The sequence below is a fragment of the Panthera tigris genome, chromosome F2 (genome assembly GCF_018350195.1).
Source record: "Panthera tigris isolate Pti1 chromosome F2, P.tigris_Pti1_mat1.1, whole genome shotgun sequence".
In the NCBI taxonomy this organism is placed as follows: domain Eukaryota; kingdom Metazoa; phylum Chordata; class Mammalia; order Carnivora; family Felidae; genus Panthera; species Panthera tigris.
The window spans coordinates 13,977,504-14,000,588 of record NC_056676.1 but is presented as its reverse complement, the minus strand read 5'-3'; the positions used below and the strand labels follow the sequence as shown (position 1 = coordinate 14,000,588).

Here is a 23,085-nt window from a genome sequence, read left to right as displayed (position 1 = left end):
TTAAACATTCAGTCCTCTGTGTAAAAATTTATGATTCAGTGCCCTATGAAGATCACAGAAATGACATTTTTCCTGCAGGGAATGGATGTCAGGTGTGGGATTAAAGAACTGAGAGTTCAACAGTTATAGCACACCAGGGTGGAGCCCATGGTCTTTGAAGAAGGAATGGCCCAGATAGGAGAGGGACAGGCTGAAACAATTACAGTAAAAACATCAGTAACAGCAATACAAAGCTAACATTTACTGGGTGCTTCCGTGTCATGCACTGTGCATAACATTTTGTGGACAACCCCTCACTTCGCAAATGAAGCTCACTCTGGCTCCTGAATTTTGTTAGTGCATTCATTCATTCCTGCACTTTTTGGTCAGTGGATTCTTCCTTTTGTGTTTACTCACTTCAGGCTTTGGAATCTCCTGTTTGTCGGTCATTTATTCATTCACCAAATATTTATGTGCTATCACTCAGCTATCACTGTGACTGCAGAAATGAACAAGTGAAAAAAGGGCACAACTCCAGCCTTTACGGGGCTTTCCGTAGATAGACCAGAGACTCAATGATTATAAAACTGTGCTGTCATAGCAAGCCATCTAGTACAGCCCAGGGAAGGTGAGTGAGCAGGGCAGGTCTAGGAAATGTTCTCAGTGACACATGTACACAGTTATATAGTATAACACTGTGCATAACAGTTATATAATATGTAATCATGATACAAAATTGCTATACTATGGATTATATATTATGTTAGCTGCATTAGCTCTATATTCTATACATCCAACATCATTATATTGGATGAGGTAAATAGTTCAGATGTTCATTAATAGGGAAGCATTAAATAAACAATGAATCACTGATGTGTTGATATGGAAATAGTTCCAAAATATATAAGTTGAAAAAAGGAAGACCTCAGAGGGGTGGATGTCATATGCTGTCTTTTGTGGGGGGGGCAAATAAAAATAAAAAGTCATAGTTTCTTAAATTTCATATAGACACTTTGGCATAGCACTAAAAATTAAAACAAAACTGGCTGCCTATTGGGGAGCAGGGATGGGGAAACCAGGCAGAGGGCGCACAAGGGTGGGAGGGCATATTGTCACTGTACACATTTTTATGAGTTTGGACTAAGTGAATGTATTATCTATTTAAAAAATTAACATATCCTGAACCTTTGGGGGGGGGGAAGGTATCTACTAGTGGACTGTGGACAGGTGGCTGGAGAGCTGAGAACGGGGTAAGAGGGAGCGGGGTGGGGTGGAGGGCCATTCCAAGCACAGTATTGCACATGGGAGGCATGCTGTGCTTGCGAACCTGTTATGTTTTGTGAAGATGACAGGTGGGCTCCTCAAGGGGAGTGTTGGGAGATGGGGGTCTTGGGAATCAGACAGAGCACAGGTCATGAGGTCCTCATGTGACAGGATATGAATTCAGATTTCATCTCGGAGGTGGGAATCTTTGGCTGGTGATCAGAAGGGAAATGAGTGACCAGAACAGCATTTTGTAATCATCTTCCTGGGAGCAAGTACACGTGTGATGGTGGGTGAGGCACAACCGGGGCCGGGAAGACTCTCTGGGAGGCTATTGGCCATCCTTCTGGTAGAAATGATGAGCATATGGACCAAGGACATGGGCAGTGGTCACAGACAAGGGGGACTAACATCACCCACACCTTGCTCCTGGCTACAGCCCTTGACTTTTCATCTCCTCCATGGATTGGACTTTGCTCCTCTCCTCATACTATTCACAGTCGTTCTTTAGATTCCACCCTGAAGTATAACTTGGTGTTGCTGGCCATTTGCAGGACCCCTGCTAAATAGGCTTCAGTGAGATTAGGGTGGCAGGCATCTCTCTCTGCCTTCCATTATCCCTGTCCCCCTCAACCTGGGTGCCCGTGAGGGACCCCAAGACACGTTGCTGCTATGCAGACACAGTGGCACTGGCAAGGCCAGGGACCAGAGCTCCCGTGCTGGGGCCCGTGGAGCTAGACACGTCATCCCAGAGGGGATAGCAGGCCACTGCCTTCTTTCTGAATCCTGCTATTTTTTGTGTTTCTGTCAAGCTTGTACATAGCTCCTGCAGATATTTGACTGGCATTTCATTTTTTCCAGTTCCAAGCTCTACTCTTACGTGGGACAACAGTACAGGCAGTATTCATGAGCAGAGCAGAGCTGTATCCATGAGTAAACCGTTCAAATATTTCCCTTTCACTTGCCAGAGAGCTGCTGATTTCACACCCCAACACACCCCCTCCATTATTCTGCCCACCTCTGTTGGCCTCTCCCTGCATCCTTCTAGATCCTTCTGTGCCTCTAGCAATTACAGGGGTACCCCCTGGCACAGCAGGGCCTCCAGGACATTGTCCCATCTCAAAGCCCTTTGTCTAATTTGCCAAGTTGTCGCCCATGCAGCACAGGCTGTTAAATATTGTGGCCATCATCCCCTTTTTTTCAGGAATAAGGTTGACATCTCAGCACATGCTAGGCGACTACTACAGAAAGTATTCCTATATCATCACATTAAAAAATTGTAATTCTAATAGTTATAAACATATTTATATGAAATACGTGGCAAGTATAAAAAACCCATATAACCACACAATAATACATAATTTGACAGTTGGGAAACAATTTCAGGGTGTATTCCATTTTAATATAAAAAGATACAATACTGGAACTCTTGTCTCATGGGTGTATTACACAAGAAAAATCAGAGATCAGCAACTAATCCTTTTATTGCTGGAATGCTGAATAGAAGAGTCAGGACTATACATGCGGGTGGACGGCTTTGAATGTTCACTCGACAAATATGTCAAAGAATTAGTTTATAACTGACAAGTCCTTTTAGGTGGCAACATACATTTTGTTGAGTATTTCTCCTTAGTGTATGTTTTTATGTGTCAGTTCAGCCCCTTACCAAATACTTTCACCTTGCTATTCATTTGAATTGGAGTAACCATGGAGAAATGACTTTTTGATTCCACAGTATTATGCTGTATTATAAAAATGTGAACATCATGCTATCATTCCACAAAATGGTTTAGCAATTTACTCTGAATAATTTTTTAAAAGGAAGGAGATCTGTCCAGAGATGAAAGATTCTAGAAAAATGTTTCAAAATTAAAAAAAAAAGAATAAGAACCTTTAGAATCTAGCATATAATAATAGAGTACTCTTTTACCTTAACATACACTGAAAAATTTTAAGAGAAAATGTGCCTCTCTATTTTTCTTAAAAAAAAACAACAACAAAGATTTAAACATATATTTTGGCACAGTTTCATATGTAACTGCTAGGAGAGTAAAGAAATATCAGAAAATAGGAAACAACTGATAAACATCTATTGACAAATGGCAATATCTAGAAACCAAGAATAATCAGAATCTCTGGTACATCTCTGAGAGAAAATTCCTTAGTGTTGAGGCATAACCTCTTTCTTCTTTTTTTAAATTCAGTGCAGAATTTGCTTTCGTTGGACTAGAACACTAAACAATCTGATTTTTTATTCTAACCTTTAGTCTTTCTAGAAAATTATATTTCAAGTGTGCTCCAAAACACTATTTTAAAACTTGACATATGTGGGTTAAAGAACAACAATTCATAGATTATACCAGTGAGGTAAGACCACTATGTTGGTGGTCCCAAATCAGCCATGGCTCCTGGTATGCTCACTTTTTTATAGCTGCCCTCCTACATTTGGCTTGGGCTTGGTCATATGACTTGCTGTAATCAATGGAATAATAGTACAAGTTATTCAGGTAGAGGCTGGAAAAATGCTTACATGCTGGGCTTCCCCTGGAACCTAGCTACCTTGCTATAGGAAAACCTGTTAAGTTTCTGCAAGAAGACAAGCCATATGGAGGAGAATGTGGTCCAACAGCAGCACCAGACATGTGAATGAGGTCCTCTTGGGTATTCTAGCCCCAGCAGAAGCCCTTGTTGAACGGTGCATATGAGTGATCCTGGCCAATACCATGCAGAGCAGAAGAACTACACAGCTGAACCCTGCCCAAATTTCTGACCCACAAAACTCTAAGCAATAAATTTATATTGCTCTAAGTAATTCCATGTTGGAGTGGTTTGTTACATGGCAGTAGATAACAGATATACTAAATGATAACAAGGATTTCTCAACCTGTTTCTAGAAATAATTCCAAGGTACATTCTTCACCGACATACATCTCTTATACTTCTGTTGTCTATTCATTTACTGTTGAGCCTGTATCTTTTGTTCCTATTCTAACTCAACCAGTTGGATAGAAGGATCGAGTTGGATAGTTGGCTTATATGAAAAGTGTGACTTAAACTGACTTTATTGTATGCTGACTCAAACAACATGCCATGTCCTTGTTGGATCTCAGAGGAACAGCATTGTTGATAATACCTTAAGTTACTTCCCCTCTACACTGTAATCAAATTGTGTGTGGGACAATCCGATAGAAAAAAATTAACTTTAAGAGATTCCCAGGACATAAACTTCCTGTGGTCCAATCAAGCCATTTCTTCTCTCTGCTCCTCTGTATGGAATTACATCTTGACACCACACTTTAAGCACTAAAATGTGGAAGACTCTTTGGAGGGATTTGTTTTCTTAAGGAATAATAATAATTATTATTATTTTTAACGTTTATTTTTGAGACACAGCATGAGCAGGCGGGGGATGGGGGGGTGACAGGGAGCGGTAGAGAGAGAGAAAGGGAGCAACAGAATCCAAAGCAGTCTCCAGACTCTGAGCTGTCAGCACAGAGCCCAATGCAGGACTTGAACCCACGGACCACGAGATCATGACCTGAGCCGAAGTCAGAAGTCCAGCCGACTGAGCCACCTAGGCGCCCCCAGGAATAATTATTTGAAATATGAAGCTTACTAGATTGATCAAGCCATTGGGTGTGTTTGCATCCTCCTTTCTCTGGAACTGATGCACATTAGTTAAAGAATGCTTTAGAAGTAGAAGCAGTCAGTAGCAGACGCGTAAGCAGAAGAACCCAAAGTAGAGAATGGGAAAGGCACTGCTTCTGGGGGGCGGTGATGCTATTTCACTGAATGGTGTGTACTGTATCTCAAGTTAGAAACTATAGCGAAAACTATTTCTAAAACAAAGTGTCCGGATACCAAGAGGGAAGATGTTGCCTCATTAAGCACAGCTACTGTTAGCATAATTGCTGCTATTTCCATTGTTTAAAGGATGTTCTCCATGTGCTTATTTAAGGCATTATCTACCACATGGGTGTGGACAGCAGGTTTAGATACAAAAATGCCAATAAAGGAGAGTCTTGATCAGACAGTGATTCAATGGTGCTACTTACAGAGAGTAGTATCTGGACAGCGCTGTGGATGACCTCTAGGTACTGGAAGTCCACAATGCAGCCTGTGACAGAGACGTACGTGTAATCGTCCATCATGCCGTGGGCGGACGGAGGCAGCACTCTTCGGACACAGCCAGGCCCGTGTTCCCGCCACCACGACCGGTGCACAGAAATGTTGAATGTCATCAGATCTGTATCCTAGGTGGGCAGGAGACGAGAGCAAAAGGAGACAGTCCTATCATATCACGTCTCTGATTTGCACTTTAGGAAGAATTCAGGATGGAGAAAATTGTTGAGAGGACTTACATTTCAGGTGCAAAATAACACAAGACAGAACCACAAATGGCTATATATACTATATGCCTAAACGACTGGATTATAATCGTTTAACATAGATACAACCTTTGGAAAATAACATTGTAAGGTTAGCACGCCTCAAAAATTGAGAGGCAAGGTCCTCTACATTTGTTCAAAACAAATTATTTTATTCATTTTGAGACTTTTTGTCTGCATTTTCTTGTTCATCATCATCGACATCACCTTTATGGGCTAACATATGAGTGCTTTTTAGCATTCTAGCCATTGTTCTAAGCACTTTTCATATGCTATATCCTTAAGGTTCATATAGATACTAGTAGTAACCCAATTTATAGTAAGCTGAATAGTAGTCCCCTCAAAAGACCGTCATGTGCCTCTCTCTGGTACCTGTGAATTTTACCTTCTTTGGATTATCTGAGTGGGCCCTAAATGCAATCTCATGTATTCTCATGAGGGGGAGGCAGAGGGAGATCAGACACAAGGCAAAAGAGGAGAAGGCAATGTGACCATGGAAAATTGGAGATGGGAGTGAAGTGGCCACAAGCCCAGGAATGCTGGTAGCCACTAGAAGCTGGAAGAGACAAGGGACTATTCTCTTCAAGAGGTCCAGAGGGAGCATGGCCCCATCAACACCTTGATTTCAGCCCAAGGAAATTGATTGCAGACTTGTAGCCTCCAGAATTGTGAGATTAAGTTTCTGTTGTTTAAGACATTAGGTTTGTAGTAACTTGTTACATAGCAGCTGTAAGAAACTAACACACGTAAGGAAAGGAAATCACAGAGAGGTAAAAATACATTGCCCAATTTAATGAACAAATTAAATAAATTGCCTATTTAATGACAGACCCACAACTTGATCCTCTGCAGTCTGTACTTTCAGCTGTGATGTGGTACTACCCCGTTGCCTGTGGTGTTCTCCCTCCCAAACCTTTACAATTCCTCATACCCTAAATTCCTCCTCAATTCCAGAAAACACCACTGAGAGCCAGAGCAAAAGAACCAAGAAGGCAATCCTTGGCATTTACATATCAAAATAAGCTTTCAGAGCTCTTTAGCAGAGACAACAGCCCGGGTGTTTAGCCTCAAAAGATGCCCATTAGTATTTTGGTGGAATGTGAGCCTCGAACAACTGAGATCAGACTGTTTTTGCTGTAACAATGGATTGAAAAGATTAGGTAAGGAGCCAGCATCTTGATTCCCAAAAAACTGACCTCAAGTCCTGGCCTCTCCCGTTCTGCCCACTGAATCCTATCTTTCCCCATCATACTGTCTTCCTTTTGCTGGAGTGCAATCCCCAATAAAAGCCTTGCCCAGAAGTCCTGCTTGGCCTCTAGTTAATTCCTATCGCTTGGTAAGCCCAAGGGCTGTGGTTGCTAACAAAACTACTATTATAGGTATGCCTCAGATTATATCACTATTAAAACATTTTATATCTCTTTTTTTCTTTTTTGGGTTGTTGGTTTGTTACACATATCATTCAGTTACCTTCACAGTTACAGCACTTTATTGATAATAAAACATTTTACATCTTTTTTTTTTTTTTTTTGGTTCTTGGTTTGCTACCTGTATCATTTGCAGTGCCCTCTGAAGGGAGAATATTATAGAAAAATAATTGCTTTAGCTAGTGAATTCAGTTTAACGCAAGGCAATTTACCTGCAGGCAAACAGCACACTGACTGCTCCCTTTCCTGACCATCAGATTTAATCTCTTACAGTTAGTCATGATCACAACCAAAAAACTATTATTTCCCTTTTTAATAGAATTCATTAGGTTCAGGATGAACTGGAGTGATCTCAAAAGTCATAGCAATTTCTGCTCTTTAAGTATTCTTCCCAGTGGCCTTTTCTATTGCTGGACTCTAAATTCCTTCCGATATGATTTTGACTGAAATTTATATTACACAAATAAAACAAAAGTGAATTTATGAACTCATGGTATGTATTTGCTACACTCATAAAATCCCTCTGTGTAGTTCTCACTTAATTTGCTGGTACTATAAATATTTAAAAACTGTGCTGTTTTTTGCCATGACTACATTAAAATGTGAATGAGAACATCAATAGCATCAAATTATACTTAAAGCTTAAACTTCTAACTTAAATTTGGTATAAAATTTTATTGCAAGTGTGTGTCTGATTTGAATCCCCTTCAGTAGCTAGATTTCAAACATTGCAAAAACCCTTAACACATAATAACTCAATTTTGTATATGAAGCACATCAGAGGAAATGCAGAACAAAAAACTATAACAAAGTTTTTTATGAAAAAAAAATACAGAAGGTCATTTACTTTGTTTAAGCTGTTCATTACCACATCAAAGCCTATAGATTTGAAATACATGGGTTAAGGCTAAACCTGGATCAACAAAGCGATCCTTACAAATAATTTCAAGGAGCTCAAACGTTGTTTCTCTTTCACTTCTTGGAGTTAGAATAGTATAGTGATGATTTAAGCACAACATGCTTAAGAAAACTGGTGACTGACATCCTTGTCATTTTCTTTAGAATTTAAAAGATTTCAACAATGATATTTACATTTATGCAAGCGTGTGTGATTACCAAGGGACAGTTTGGACGACAAAGAAAGCAAGGAAGGAGAAGAAATGCATGAAACCCAAGCAGAGGGACTTGGGATGCAAAGGGCAGCCTGGAGAGAGAGAAAACACATCAAGGCTAACAGAAGAGAGAATTTCAGGGAAGATGGTAATGCCATAGACTCAAAGCCTGGTTAAAAAGAACCACTGAATTTGATGACTGGTTTGGCAGGAGGGGGATGCCTTATGAAATGCAATGCCAGGAGAGCATTGGGAGTGAAAAACTGGATTACAAGGAATAGAGGGGACTGAAAGGGAGAATTTGGTGTGTTTTTTCATGAAGTTTGGGAGTGAACGTAGTGAGAACACAGGATGGTGGCCTCAAGGGTGGGCAAGGAAAGCAAGAGTCCCTCCAAGGAAACACGTGGAGAACCGCATGCCCGCTGCATCTGCTCACACGCACAAAGTTATGACTTAGAAGAAAATTATTCCAGAATACCTGTCTCCCCCTAATATCTATTTAAGCAAATATTAAATGTTTCAAAGTACTTTCATCTCTCTAGTGTGAATTCCAAACTTGTTCCCATTTCCTTCAAATACTTGAATTAAACAAAAAAGGAATTTCCAGAATTCTTTGAAGTGTTGTTCATCAACCGAGTAGGTGAACCTGCCTGCCCACATTCCTTTCACAATAAGTGTAGCCGAAGCACTGGAATCAGCTCATGTCCTAAAAAAGCTCAATATTCACTTCTTTTATAGTATATCACTATATTATCTCTCTTTTAAAAAAATTTTTTTTTAACGTTTATTTATTTCTGAGACAGAGAGAGACAGAGCATGAACGGGGGAGGGTCAGAGAGAGGGAGACCCAGAATCCGAAACAGGCTCCAGGCTCCGAGCTGTCAGCACAGAGCCTGATGCGGGGCTCGAACTCACGGACCGCGAGATCGTGACCTGAGCCGAAGTCGGCCGCTCAACCGACTGAGCCACCCAGGCGCCCCTATATTATCTCTTATTAATCAAGGAGATAGTCTCTGTCTTATTCTTATTCTATCTGCTTTTTTGGGCATGTGTTTAATTCAACTAACCCTCTCTACTTCTAGAAATGGATGCTCAACTGCTAATGATACTCTTTTTTTTTTTCTGTTTCCTTAATTGTGACTCAAAGAATCATTGAATCCACTGTTACATAGTTATCTCCTTTCTTTGTCTTTTTACTCAGTCTTATCATAAGCCAGGACATTTGGAGACAAACGTGTATTTAACAAAATAGATTTTACTCAGTTTTAAAGAGTTGGCATTGGGTTTATATTTAGATAATAGAATTCATGTTACTTGAAACTTCTTTTGAGATACTCGTTCATCTCGGAATATGAATTAGACAAGTAAAAACAATTTGCTTACATTTCTAATTATTTTTTTTTCACCAAAGCACTAAATATTTTAGAGGGTACTATGGATCCATAGAGTAAAGGGCAAACACAGTGCTTGGTAGTGAGGTGTAAGTGTTTAGAGCATGTAATACAAAGACTAGGTACCAGTTCAAATATATTAACAATTGTATGTTGTTTTCCTTAAAGATAGGTTTAAAAGATATTCAAGTTTCCATTGGGAAGAAAGAGTCTGTCATTTGCTAAGTCATAATCACTTAGTCTGTGCCATTGGTTCTGAATACAAAGAGCAGTTTGCACCTATAAATACAGAGAACAAAGTGATGGTTACGGTGGGGGGCGGGTGGGGGTTGGGCAAATGGGTAAAGGGGAGTGGTAGGTACCGGCTCCCAGTTTTGAAATGAACAAGTCACAGGAATAAAGGACACAGCATAAGGAATATAGTTGATGATATTGTGGGCACTTTGGTGGCTCAGATGATTAAGCGTCCAACTCTTGATTTTGGCTCAGGTCATGTTCTCATGAGCTCCATGTTGGGGTCGGCACTGACTGTACAGAGCCTGCTTGGAATTCTCTCTCCCTGTCTCTCTGCTCCTCCCCAATTGGCACACACATGCTGTCTCTCCCTATCTCCCTCAAAATAATGTTTTAAATAAACATCTAAAAAACCACATTGTAATAGTATTGTATGGTGAGAAGTCGTGGCTACACGTTTGAGCACAGCATAATGTATAAACTTGCTGAATCACTATGTTGTACAACTGAAACTAATGTAACATTGTGTGTCAACTATACTCAAATCAAAAAACTAAGAGAAAAAAAGCAGTGTGCAGAGTAAGTGGCCACTGGTTACTCTGACTTCCTGTTTCCCATCTCTACAACTAGGTATTGCTGGGATTTTTCATTTCTGTACCATTGGTCATAAACCAGAGGCAGAGCTAAAAGTAATGAAGCCTTTTGTCTTCATCCTGGGGATTAATTCCCTGAATTGAACCACAACAGGAAGGAATGAAGTCTCATCTATCCATCCAATGATATTTATGGAGTTTCTAATGTGAGCTATGTGTTGGGATGTAAGACTGAACATGAGAGATCTTATCCCTGTCCTCATGGAACATATACTCTAGCAGAGAAGATAGGTAATAAAGGAAACAACTAAGTAGGCAGAATAAGTACCCATTGCGAAAACTAATATAAAGGAAATAACGTGCTGGAGAGTGGCTGGGATGTGAAATGGAGTTCCTCCCTAATAGGTCGCCAGAGAAGGCTTCTCCAATAGTGGATATTTGGGCCAAGACCTGTTAGATGAGAAGGAACTAGATGTGTGAAGATCTGGGGAACGCGTGTCGCACACTGACGGAACTCCAAGTGCAAAGATCACGTGAGGGCAAAGAGGTGTCAGTATTCCTGGTACCGACTGAAGACCGGTATAGCTGGAGGGAAGCCGAGGTGAGGATAAAAGTGGTGTATGATGAGGCTGAAGACAGGCAATGAGCCACGGCAGAGTCCACTTGAGAAGTCAAATACCAGCATCATCTCCTGTGCATTCTTAAAAAGATAATTCTAAGAACTGTAAAGAGGATGGGTTTGATTGGGCAAAACTCGGAGCCAGGTAGGTGGTTATGATAGCGGGTGAGTGTCTTGGAGAAAGGTGGTAGCAGTAGAGAGAGGCAGAACAGAGAGGTGAGACATATTCTGGAGGCAGAATAGCATGTGGGGCCGAGAGGAAGAGATAAATGGAGGACAACCATCTCTCATCGGGGGGCAGCCGCCTGTCAGCTGACGGCAATGCCCTGAGGAAGGCCGCTCCAGCAGCAGCATCATTGCGGGGCTGGAATTGGGCACATCGGCCCCCCTAAAGGGGAAGGGACGGGCCGGAAACAGTATGTCCCAGTGCATCTTTGTCAGCTTGGCATTGTAAAACCATTTTCCTTATATGTAGGTTAAAAGAAAGGAGTCGTCATGTTAAATGGTGTTGGAAATACAAATTTTCGGTGTAAGAGAAGAGAGTCACTTATCTCGATGAGCACTGAGTAATGTATCGAATTGTTGAATCACTATGTTGTACACCTGAAACGAATATAACACTGTATGTTAACTATACTGGAATTAAAATGAAAAACAAAAGAAAAAACAGTTATAAGATCAAAGAAATTAAGTGAAATAGTGTGATTTGGAAAACAAAGAGTTGACTGCTCTTCCAGAAATTTCTTCCAGAAATTTAAGTAATATATTTTACTATCCACATGCTTTTACTTTCGAAATAAGAACTAAAATATTGCCCACGATTAATTAATCTCAATAATGAGGAAACCAGGGGTGCCTGGGTGGCTCAGTTGGTTAAGCTTCTGACTCTTGATTTCAGCTCAGGTCATGATCTCACGGCTTTATGGGTTCAAGCCCCGCGTCAGGCTCTGCGCTGACAGTGTGGAACCTGCTTGGGAGTCTCTCTCTCTCTGCCCCTCCCCCACTTGCACTGTGTCACCAAAACAACTTTCACTATCATGCTCTGAGCTTTGGTTCTAGTCTGTTCAGTCATACAGTTCATTGTATAATTTTCATGGAAATGGCTAATATTTGTGTTCCTTTCTTTTGTTCTCATTTTTTAACTTATTCAATTGAAAACCTTAGTCCCATAATAAGTAGCACTTTAAAAAATAATTCTATTGCTGATTCTTTTATTGATATTCATATCTGGATTAGCTGACTTTTAGAATTAGTACAGTTTTAGTCTGTAAGTATATATAAATTCGTGTTTTGTCTAAATGATTAATATAAGCTCAATCCCCTCAGTCTTTGTGGGTTTGGTGCTATGTGCACAGCACCTTATACATGGCAATAAAATTGTATCGCTGCAAAAAACCACTATGATGTTAAGACTGAACTGAAAATTTCAAATTGTGCTCATGATTCGAAATGATTATATAGAATGTGTGTGTGTGTGTGTGTGTGTGTGTGTGTGTTGTGTGTGTGTGTGTGTGTGTGATCTCTGTTCATCGAAATGGCCTAGAAGCAATGTCACTCCGGTAGCAGCAAACATCTCTGGTTCACACTCCCCAGTATAAGAACCAAGGTTTTTCCCTGGAGAAATGCTAAATTCAGTGTGGTACAAGGAAGGAACAAAGACAGTGTGAAATATATTTTGTTCTAGAAAACAAGACAGTTTAAAAAAATTGAGGAGTCATGTTGAAACCATGTGGGAACCAATATGTAGGGTCTGTTATTGGCTGAAGTTATAATAATTGGAACATCAGAAAGAATAATGTTTAAGGCTGACAAAATGCATTGAATCAATGAAAATCCGTGACTCCATAATGATCAAAAAAGAAAGGTAAAAATACTCATTGTTAATATTTAAAGCAGCTACTTAAATAAGACTTCTGTGCCTTCTGCTCAATTTTGCTATGACTGCTCTCTCTAAAAAGTGTTTCTTAATTATAAAAAATAACTGCACTTGAAAAAAATGAGTAAAGAGAAAGAAGAAAGCATTTATTTTGTCTTTTTCCAGTAGAAATTCTAAATCAAGTTAACCAAGCTGGTGAAATAAAATTCTACATTACTGATGAGTGTCAGGCAATAAAGGCAGAAGGAATAAAAGAACTTAAAAAACCACATTTTTGCCAATTTTAACAAAATTGTTTGATTCTTGTAAGGATTAGCAATTGGTTATTTAAAAAATTAAGTAAATAATTAATCCACACAGTGCCAAAGTACATAACACAGATTTATTTTTAGTGTCAAACAATACGTCTAGAATAATAGTAGCAATAAATATATCACATTGAGGGTAAATGTATAGCATTAAATGTTTTAGTAGGAAAGAAGAAAGGCTAAAAATTAGTGAGCTAAGCGTCTAGTTTAAAAGTTTTAAAAGACTAACAAGTTAAAACTAAAGATGTTAGATATAGATTTCATTAACAAATATTTGCTATGTGCCTATATTATTCGGGGATCTAGATGAATCCATGAACAAAACAGACTAAAATCCCTGTTCCATTGGAGCTAACATTCTCATATGGGAAGACAGACTATAAACATAACAAAAAAGCACATTTCATGATCGAAGATGAGTGCTATTTAAAAAGAGTAAGGACATCAGAAATATATAATAGCAGAAATTACTTAAAAAATCAAAGATCCAATAGATAGCAAAACAAAGACCAAATTTGTATCTTTAAAAATCTACAATAAAATTAACTACATCCTAGTAAGAATGATCAAGCTCAATATGACTTGTCATTGTTCAGTGTGGTACAGGGGCCAGTCACATGCAGGATAATCACTAGTCTACCAGAGAATAGTGTGGCAACATTGAAAAGTTAAAAATGGGAATGCCTCTTGATTCTGCAATTTTATCCCTCTGCCTTTATCCTAGCTCACATATCCACCTGTATACACATATGAGTCTACTTAGCAATGGTGTTTGCAACAGCAAAAAGTTGAGAACAAGCTAAATGTCTATCAGGCATTAATAAATTGGTATTCATGCAATTTAAATAAATGCAGAATAGAGAGTGAAAAAAGGGATCATGGAATAGTAAACAAGAAGGGTTTAATTGTGAGGGAAAAGTTTTATCTTTAGTTCATTGGTGATAAAATGAGTATTTGTCGACTACTTCATTATTCTTTATTAAGTATTACATACTGCTTGAAGGTAAAAATTTTTTAAAAAATATCCCTCTATTTCTCTCCATTCCAGTTGCCACTATCCTAGACTGGCCACCATGGTTTCTCTCTGGGACAATTGCAGTGACCCCTAAATGTAACTCCTGGCATCTCCTGTCTTCAAATTTATTTTCTTTATTACAGCCAGAATAATATTTTCTAAACCCGAATGTGTTGACATCGCTAGTTGCTTAAAAACACTTCAGGGGTTTCCCACTGCCCAAAGATAAAAGGTTATCCTTGGGAAAGCCTGAGGGATCTTTACTCACTTTTGCAGACTCCTTGTTGTCCTTCTCTTCACAATCTGTGCTCTAGCCATACCGATCCCTTTCCCCAAATGAACTGTTCTAACTTGTTGGTCTTCACACACCCTGTTCCCTTTTTATAGAATATTGTCTTTCACTCTTACCTTCCATCCGCTTTCCTGCCCCTACAAACAACCCTTCCCCATCCTGGTTACCTGGCCAACTGCAATTTCTTTTTAGGGTTCAGCAGAGATATCACTTTCTTTGGAAAGTCATCCCTGGCCCCTGGAAAGTCTGGGCAATATAACTCTTCTGTGTGCTTCCCAAGTGCCCAATTCTTCCACCTAATTTTATAGCTTTATCTGGGTAGAGATGACACATTCTTTTTTATAATCAGTTTTCTGACTAACCTACAAGATTATAAACCAACTATAATCAGCACTGTTTTCCCATGCCAAGCTCACAAAAATAGCTCAATATATTTTTTTAATCAAAAGAATGAACAAACCTAACTGCTAGTTTTTTGAGGCATGATTTCAGTTGAGAATTGAGAAAAACTTATAAAACAAGAAATCAACTGCACATCCCTCAAAGTCCCTCTTTATGTTGCTAGTGGGAGTGTGAATTTGTGCAGCCACTTTGGAAAGAGTTTTGTATTCCCACTGAAGCTAGATAAGTATATGTCTTAGGACCTAGTGTGCCTACTCCTGAGTACGTAGCCAGGAGAAATGAATGCATACATCCACCAAAGACCTGAACAAGAATGTTCTTAGCATCTATTTGTAGCCAATGCCTGAAATGTATACCAACAGTAGAATAGATTGAAAACATGTGGTATGTTGTTAAAATGGAAGCCACACAACAACAAAAGAGAATGAACTGTTGATACCACAAGGACACGGTTGACTCTTATGGACATGATGTTGAGTGAAGGAGGTCAGACTCAATAGAGATATACCATATGATTCCATTTCTATGTCCTAAGAAAGGCAGGACTGGGCTGTGGTGATGAAGGTGGAAAGAGTGAGCATGGGTATCACTACAGGGATGGAGGTTGTCTCTAAAGCTGGAGATCACATGGTGTTGGTAAACCACATGACTTCTAAAGCTTCACAAACTTTTTTTTTACATATGAAAAAAGTTGGAGTTGCAAGGTTTTTCTTTCCTTTTTTAAATTTTTTAATGTTTTTATTTATTTTGAGAGAGAGAAAGAGAATGAGTGGGGGAGGAACAGAGAGAGAGGAAGACACAGAATCCGAAGCAGACTCCAGGCTCTGAGCTGTCAGCACAGAGCCTGATGTGGGGCTCGAATCCACCAACTGTAAGATCATGACCTGAGCAGAAGTGGGATGCTTCACTGACTGAGCCACGCAGGCGCCCCATAGGGTTTTTCAAATTTATACTTCCCTGTTGCATTCATCTTGGAATTGACATGAGTCTTATCAAATGCATTTCTTAAGAAAGGTAAGTATGCAAAGGATCAGCATCTTTCTCATATGTAATGAAAATAATTGAGGCACTGTGCGTACATAGGTAGGAGGAAAAGAACCATGGCCAAAGACCTAATTTCCTTCCTTAAATCAGTTTGTTTGTGTCATTTGATACAATTGGAAGCAATCATACAAAAACTTGCAGTTTCCTAATAATGACTGAAGAAATCATTAGTTCCTTTGGAAGAAATGTACTACTCATGTAGTACAAATGAAGCCACTTTTACTACAGGGCCATTTGGCCCTGTAGTAAATTTTTACTGTAGTAAATTTCTACTACAGTGAGAAATTAACAAAAATCTGCGATTTGCAAAAGAACTTATATTTTTCTTTTAAATGTCAAGCTCCCGGTCTCTTATTTGTGTTTAATTTTTAGTTGTCCCTTTATTAGCCGTATCTTCCTGTACACTGGTTTGTCTACTTTTGATGTGCATCAGGTCCATTGGGCAGAACCAGAGATGTCCTTGTGAAAACAGCCCTCCAAAGACTTCAAAGGACTTAAGCCCTGAAAACATTTCAAATATTAATTATTTGTGAAGGGATAACGTACATTCACAGATATCGACATTTCTGGTATGTAATTGATGCACCTGATTACATTAAGATTTGCCTACAGATGATTTTTAGAAAATAAGTACACCTATCATTGTAATCTATGAATTTTAAACACCTGTAGTTTACTTACTTAATTACCGAGCTCACTCAACACATCTGGCTTCTCTGTCTTTGTGTTAATCAATAATTATTTGATTACAATGTTATGCCTTTTATGCTAATCAGGATTTTGAGACCATAAAATTGTGCTACCTTTGGTATGCACGCTGGCGCTAACGTGTTGTATTTATAGCATGGTGTATTCATAATTCATATATGCATATGCACGTATGCACACATTTTACTTAATTTGCACAACAGAATATTTTTTTAATCTTTTTTTTTTCTTGCTAAGTTTACCACCTGAAAAGAACACCCTTACTTATTTTTCAATTTTGGTAGGAAAAATTCCTCATTTGAGAAAAAAAAATAGATATTTGTTTTGATGTGATAGAATTCTTTTTAAAAAATAAAAAGAATAGTCATAAATAAATATGAATAAAAAGAATAAAATAAAAAGAATAGTCCTTTTAGTTGTTCCCTTTTTGAAAAGTGTCTGGATAAAAAGAATAATATTGGTGTTTCTGACCTATGAATGTGGCTGCTGGTGTGGTTGAAAACCCTCTACAAAAGAAGACTATTTTGTTAATTGCTTCCTTTGCTGAAATAATTGTGAAGGCTGGAAAGAGGTCTGATTAATTGCAAACTTGGATGTGGTAAAAACCTCTCTGGCAGGTTCTTATCTATCACCATCAATCTCAAGTTGCACAGCAACCTTCTTAGATGGCTTGTAAGAGGCAGCCTCTTGGGATATGGAAGTTTCAGAGACAGTGACTTAAATACAACTCTGGGTGGATATTCACTGTAGCAGAGGGATGTGTGTTAACCTATTCTTATTGCTTGACTCCTCATTAGGGTCTTGAAGGTTCCATACAAATCTTGGTGTGTATATGTGATTGGGGGAGTTATTCACTGTGCTGTGGGGAGGAGCTGAACTGGGAATAAAAGCCCAACTCTGCCCATTTGTAGCTATTTTTTCATTTTGAAATATTGTTTCCCTGCATGTCTCCCTAGATCCTTTGATATAAATAGGTGTCATCATACCAAGTTTGGAGACACCTCATGTCAACAACACTTCTATGCACTTCATCCAAATAGGATTAAGTTATCACCAGCCAGATATTCCACAAGTGTATAAAGTGCAGTGGCCACAAAGGAGTCACCTAAATAATGGACTTGGTTTTGTTTTTGGGGCGCCTGGGTGGCTCAGTCGGTTAAGCGGCCGACTTTGGCTCAGGTCATGATCTCGCGGTCCGTGAGTTCAAGCCCCGTGTCGGGCTCTGTGCTGACCGCTCAGAGCCTGGAGCCTGTTTCAGATTCTGTGTCTCCCTCTCTCTGACCCTCCCCCGTTCATGCTCTGTCTCTCTCTGTCTCAAAAATAAATAAACGTTAAAAAAATTGTTTTGTTTTACTACTGTTTGATTCTTTTGGGAATAATGCTATTTAAGGTCATTTCCTTTTTTTTTTTTTTTTAATACCAGGGTGGAGTCATGGCCGTAGCTGTCTTAGGGTTCTAAGGAGCTCAGGGTGCTTCTCAAACATGAATTAGTTCATATTAGAAAGTGAATTCTTATTAGCAGTGATTAATCTCAATAATTTTAATTTCCCCAAATGAAGTAAAGATCACTTTTAGCTCTCTTTAGTTAGAGTTCAATTGGAAGTTTTCCAAAGAATATTTATTTATTTATTTACTTATTTATTTACATTTTTTAACATTTATTCATTTTTGAGAGACAGAGAGACAGAGTGTGGGTGGGGGAGGGGCAGAGAGAGAGGGAGACACGGAATCTGAAGAAAGCTCCAGGCTCTGAGCTCTCAGCACAGAGCCGCATGCAAGGTTCAAACTCATGGACTGCGAGATCATGACCTGAGCTGAAGTCAGATGCTTAACCGACTGAGCCATCCAGGCGCCCCACTGAAGAATATTTAAATCCTTTTCAATTTGCTGATCATAAGGAGAAATATAAATTTCTGTTTTTCTTTATAGATAGCAGCTACTCTTAAACCAAAGCATCCAACTTGTCCAAAAGCATACTTAGCTACATTTTTTGAAAGTACCTAAATGAATATACATACTATTATCCAACCTCTTCCCCTTCACAGTTCCACCTGCACCCAACAATCCTCCTCCCATGAGCTGGGATTATTTCTAGGGATTCTGGGTAGTTACTGTGGCTACATCTTTTGCAATGACTGAAACAGCAACAGTATGAGGCCATAAGTGTCTGTCTATGCTTGTCCTACTTCCCCTCTGTCTAAACACAAAGAGCTGTCAAATAGTGTAGGTTTCCTCCTACGAATACAGTAATTCCACTATACATATGGATCATTATAAATTTAAAAATCTTATTAGGTCACAAGATTTTCCCCAAGAACGAATGCATGCATTTTTCCTTGCTCAGCTCTGTAACAGAAAGACTGTTTATAATCATCGTTCTCCATCCATTATACAGCCCAAAATATCATATTTTCTTAATTAGCACTTTATAATCTAAAAATATCTAGTCTATATTAATTATATTATCTTGCACACCAAAGTTATTTAGAACTATTTCAATTCAGAGCCATTTACGCAGCCATTATGTGACTCACACAGCCTGATGCATTTTCCCTATAAGAACGATGCTTTGAGTATCTTGTCAACCAATCATAAGTCCTGATGGCATCTTATTTGTTATTGGAGGATAAGTATTGTGCATCAGGAGCTCTGTGCACACTGAAAGGCCAAGGTTTGGAGAAGTGGAGGCTGGTTCAATCAGCAACCAGAATATGCCCACACCATCCCTGAGGCGGGGAAAAAAAAATCATCCACTAAGGGTCCAACTCTTTTTCTCAAAGTCTGGGAATGAGATATATGGTTTTTGAGGAAGTCTAGCACTTTAAAAGTTAGTTTTTGGAGACTTTCCAGAAACAGATCAAACAGGAGAAGATTCTTTTTTACTGTCACAGCTGTCATTCTTTTAAAAGTCTGTTTCCTTAGTGAAGGGCACTGTTTCTAAGAGGCACGTTTGGTGGGGGAAGGAGAGCCCGTAGCATTCAAAGGCAGCAGTTGCACCAAGGACCAAGTAAGTGAGGCTGAAAAGGCACAGTTCGCCTGGCATTCTAATCATAGTCTCGCCAGTAAGAAAAAGGAAAAGAAAAATCTCAATATGGGCAACAAGCTATTGACTGACTTTAGTTTTAAACTTTTAACCAGAGGAGAACTGAAATAGAAAGGGCACTTGCATTCCCCCTATATTCTTAACAGGTTTCATTCTCATTTATATGTTTAACATTCTCTAATTTCAGGCCATGTGCCGAGTAGCCTGTAATACTTTAGGCAAGTTACATAAAATTTCGATTTCAACTTAAAAGTCCAAGTAGTTCCCTTATACTTTCTTTCTTTTTTTTTTAAGTTTACTTATTTATTTTGAGAGAGAGACAGAGAGACAGAGAGAGAGATAGAGACAGAGAGAGACAGAGAGCATGCATAAGAGGGAGAAGGGCAGAGAGAAGGAGAAACAGAATCCCAAGCAGGCTCTGCACCATCACTGTCAGTGCAGAGCCTGATGTGGGGCTCGAACCCATGAACTATGGGATCATGACCTGAACCAAAATCAAGAATAGATGCTTAATCAATTGAGCCACCCAGGTGCCCTCCCTTATATTTTAAAATTGAGGCAATCTTCAGTAGAGAATTATGCTATATGGTACATCAGCCTCTATTTGGGGAATGTTACACATTTACATTTCCAGCTTCTAGATGTGACTCTGATCAAGTATATATTACCCCAGAGCCAACCTGCCCATGAAGAAAGTTCTGAGAGGGCAGGAATCTTCCCAAGTATCTATTCTCCACGATCTCACATTATATGAGAGACCAGTAAGTGCTACTATCTGGTCCTCAGGAAAGATCCACGAAGAAGGGAAGGCCAGATGCATAATACATACCAGATGCATTGTAGGGAAGGATGGACCAATATCACATAACTCAGAGGAAGTGAAGTTACATAAAAGGTTGCTGGAAAGATAGCAGCCGTGCTGGGCATGGTAACATGGGGAACACCCACCTCCCTCCTCTTCTCCACTTTGTCCAGAATTTAAATAGCAGCTTCTCTTTGAATCATTCGACAGATGGGGCTGATTTGCAGTAGGAAGCCCGGTAACTTGATGGCTTGGATTATGTTGCCTTTGGGGAGGAGCTAGAAAGAAGGGCTAGAATGAAAAGGGGAGAGGAAAGAAATGCTGCCATTGTCAGAAAAAGATCAACTTAGGAGAAAAAGGGAATTTTATGGGGACCTTCAGTAGACCGGGAATCAACAGGTCAGAGCCATGCGTTATATAAAATGAACAAAAGACAGAATTTGAATTACAAGATAATAAATAATTCCATCGAGAATTTTTGTAGCTATTTGATGATTCATAGTATTCTTTGATTATTTATTTTACTCATGACCATTAATGCTACTCTCAAATTCAGGTAGCTTATATTAGAATCCACTACACAATGCACATTTATTTATGAACATTTAGAAATAAACATGTTCCTATCACTTGATGTGAATGTATAAATGTGTTAGGGCCATCAGCTCATCATTGTTATTGAAAACATTCTGGACCATTTATATAAAGATTCTCAGTATCGAATAAAGAAGGTTCTACTTTGGGGATATATAAATTTCAGCTTCTTAGTTTGATAAATACTTAATTTAGTCATAACTACACATAACATGAGGCTTCAGTTTAGTGTTCATGTGTGAATTGTAATAAGTTTTTGCTAGGTCGATTGTTGCATCCCATAAACACATACGCAAGGGATTAAAGAGACTGTCAACAACCACAGTATCAGTGCTGGTGATGGTCAAAATTTACTTGTCAGGCAAAGCATAAGACAAATGGATTATTTGTGAACATTTTGCTAAGATTGAGAACAAAGCCAGATGCCCAGAGTAAATAAACAGACAGACAAACAAGATCTCAGCTGACTGTAGGACAATGATTCATAACACTAGCTCATCCCAGAACTCTTCAAAGCTTCTTGCTGTGGACTAGTCTCAAAGGCTCATTCCCAAGAAAATTTAACCAGGCTCCTAAGCAACACAGAGTTGCTTGTGAACAGAATTAGAATACTTTCTTTTAGATTAGTTGCTTCTAATAGTTCCTAGATTTTTAATGGAGTGATGGCATGATGGCAGATTTCCCTGCCTTTCTTTCTCACCCATACCCCCAGCTCTACATCCTACCATGCACACCTCTTATCTCACAAGTACGAAAGACAGGGAGGAGACTCCAAGGAGCTCAAGTTAGATGGGAAAGAAGAAAGAAAAAGATATTCCAAACAAGCCTCTGTAATCTAAGTTTCCATATCACACACAGGTTAAACATAGCATTGCATCCTATGCCTAACATTTACCTGAAAAGCAATCATAATGTTGTGGTCTTTCTGGACTTCTGAGATGGGAATGGCAGCAACAGTGCCTACCCAATGACATTTGTCTATTGTTTTTGTCCAGCCTTGGACATAGCCAGTCCATAGCCAACAGTACACCTACTCTTTTCTGCTAATGTAAGTCTGGCTCTGTAATGATGGTACCCCATGAACTCAGCATTCTAACTATACCAAGAAGCAGAACCCTGGTCAATGGAAAAACTACCACCATTGTCTCCATCTGCTCTTTGGCCCTTTTCACACTGCAGTATAACTTATCTTTTTAGGATTGTCCTGCCCATTGACTTTATGTTTCTCAAGAGCGAGCATTGATTCATTTTTATATACACAGTATCTAAAACAGAGCTAAACATGTAGTAGATATGTAATAAATATTCATTGATGAATTATTGGTTCTTAAATAAGATCAATAACATGCATCCTTTAGAATCAAAGGGTCAATTTCTTACCTACTAAAGAGTTAACATAAAATATAAACTATAAAAGCCTTAGAGAAAACAAACATAAATATTTATCTTAGGGTGAGGAAGGACAAACAAAACTAGCAAGAAAGAAAATGACGAAGAATAGATATGAAAAATTTGCTTTCAAGGATAGCTAATGAGAAGAATTGACACTGGAATTGAGAGTTGGCGTCTTCCCCCTGTGTTATACTATGCCACTTTGAAAAGTGTTTTTTGCCACAATTGAGTCTTTTCAACCACATGCTAAAAGGAACAATATTCCTGTAAACAACACTACGTTTACACAGATAAATTGGTTTAATGCATTAAGGAAAAATGCTACATGAATTAAACAAGATGCATTAAAATGTCTTCCAAAAACTTACCGACAAATAATTGGTTTGACTGTATTTTTCAGAGTTTAGTCATTAACCTGGTGTCCCTTAGGTGTGATCCTAGGATTAGAGTACTAGGGAATTACTAGTTGTAAAATATGTACAGCTTTACAGCTCCACAAGGATGTGACAAGAAATGATCCTTCTTTTTTTTTTTTTTAAATATAATTTACTGTTAAGTTAGCTAACATACAGTGTATATAGTGTACTCTTGGCTTTCATAGTA

The 23,085-nt window shown here is 38.9% G+C and overlaps 1 protein-coding gene across 1 annotated transcript in view; it reads right to left on the bottom strand.

Annotated features, from left to right (window-relative positions):
* Positions 1-23,085, bottom strand: part of NKAIN3 (sodium/potassium transporting ATPase interacting 3) — a 710,683-nt gene that overhangs the window by 138,531 nt on the left and 549,067 nt on the right. Inside the window, exon 4 of the mRNA XM_042972876.1 lies at positions 5,298-5,495. Within this exon, the coding sequence (XP_042828810.1) occupies positions 5,298-5,495 (198 nt within the window). The remainder of the gene's footprint in view (positions 1-5,297; positions 5,496-23,085) is intronic.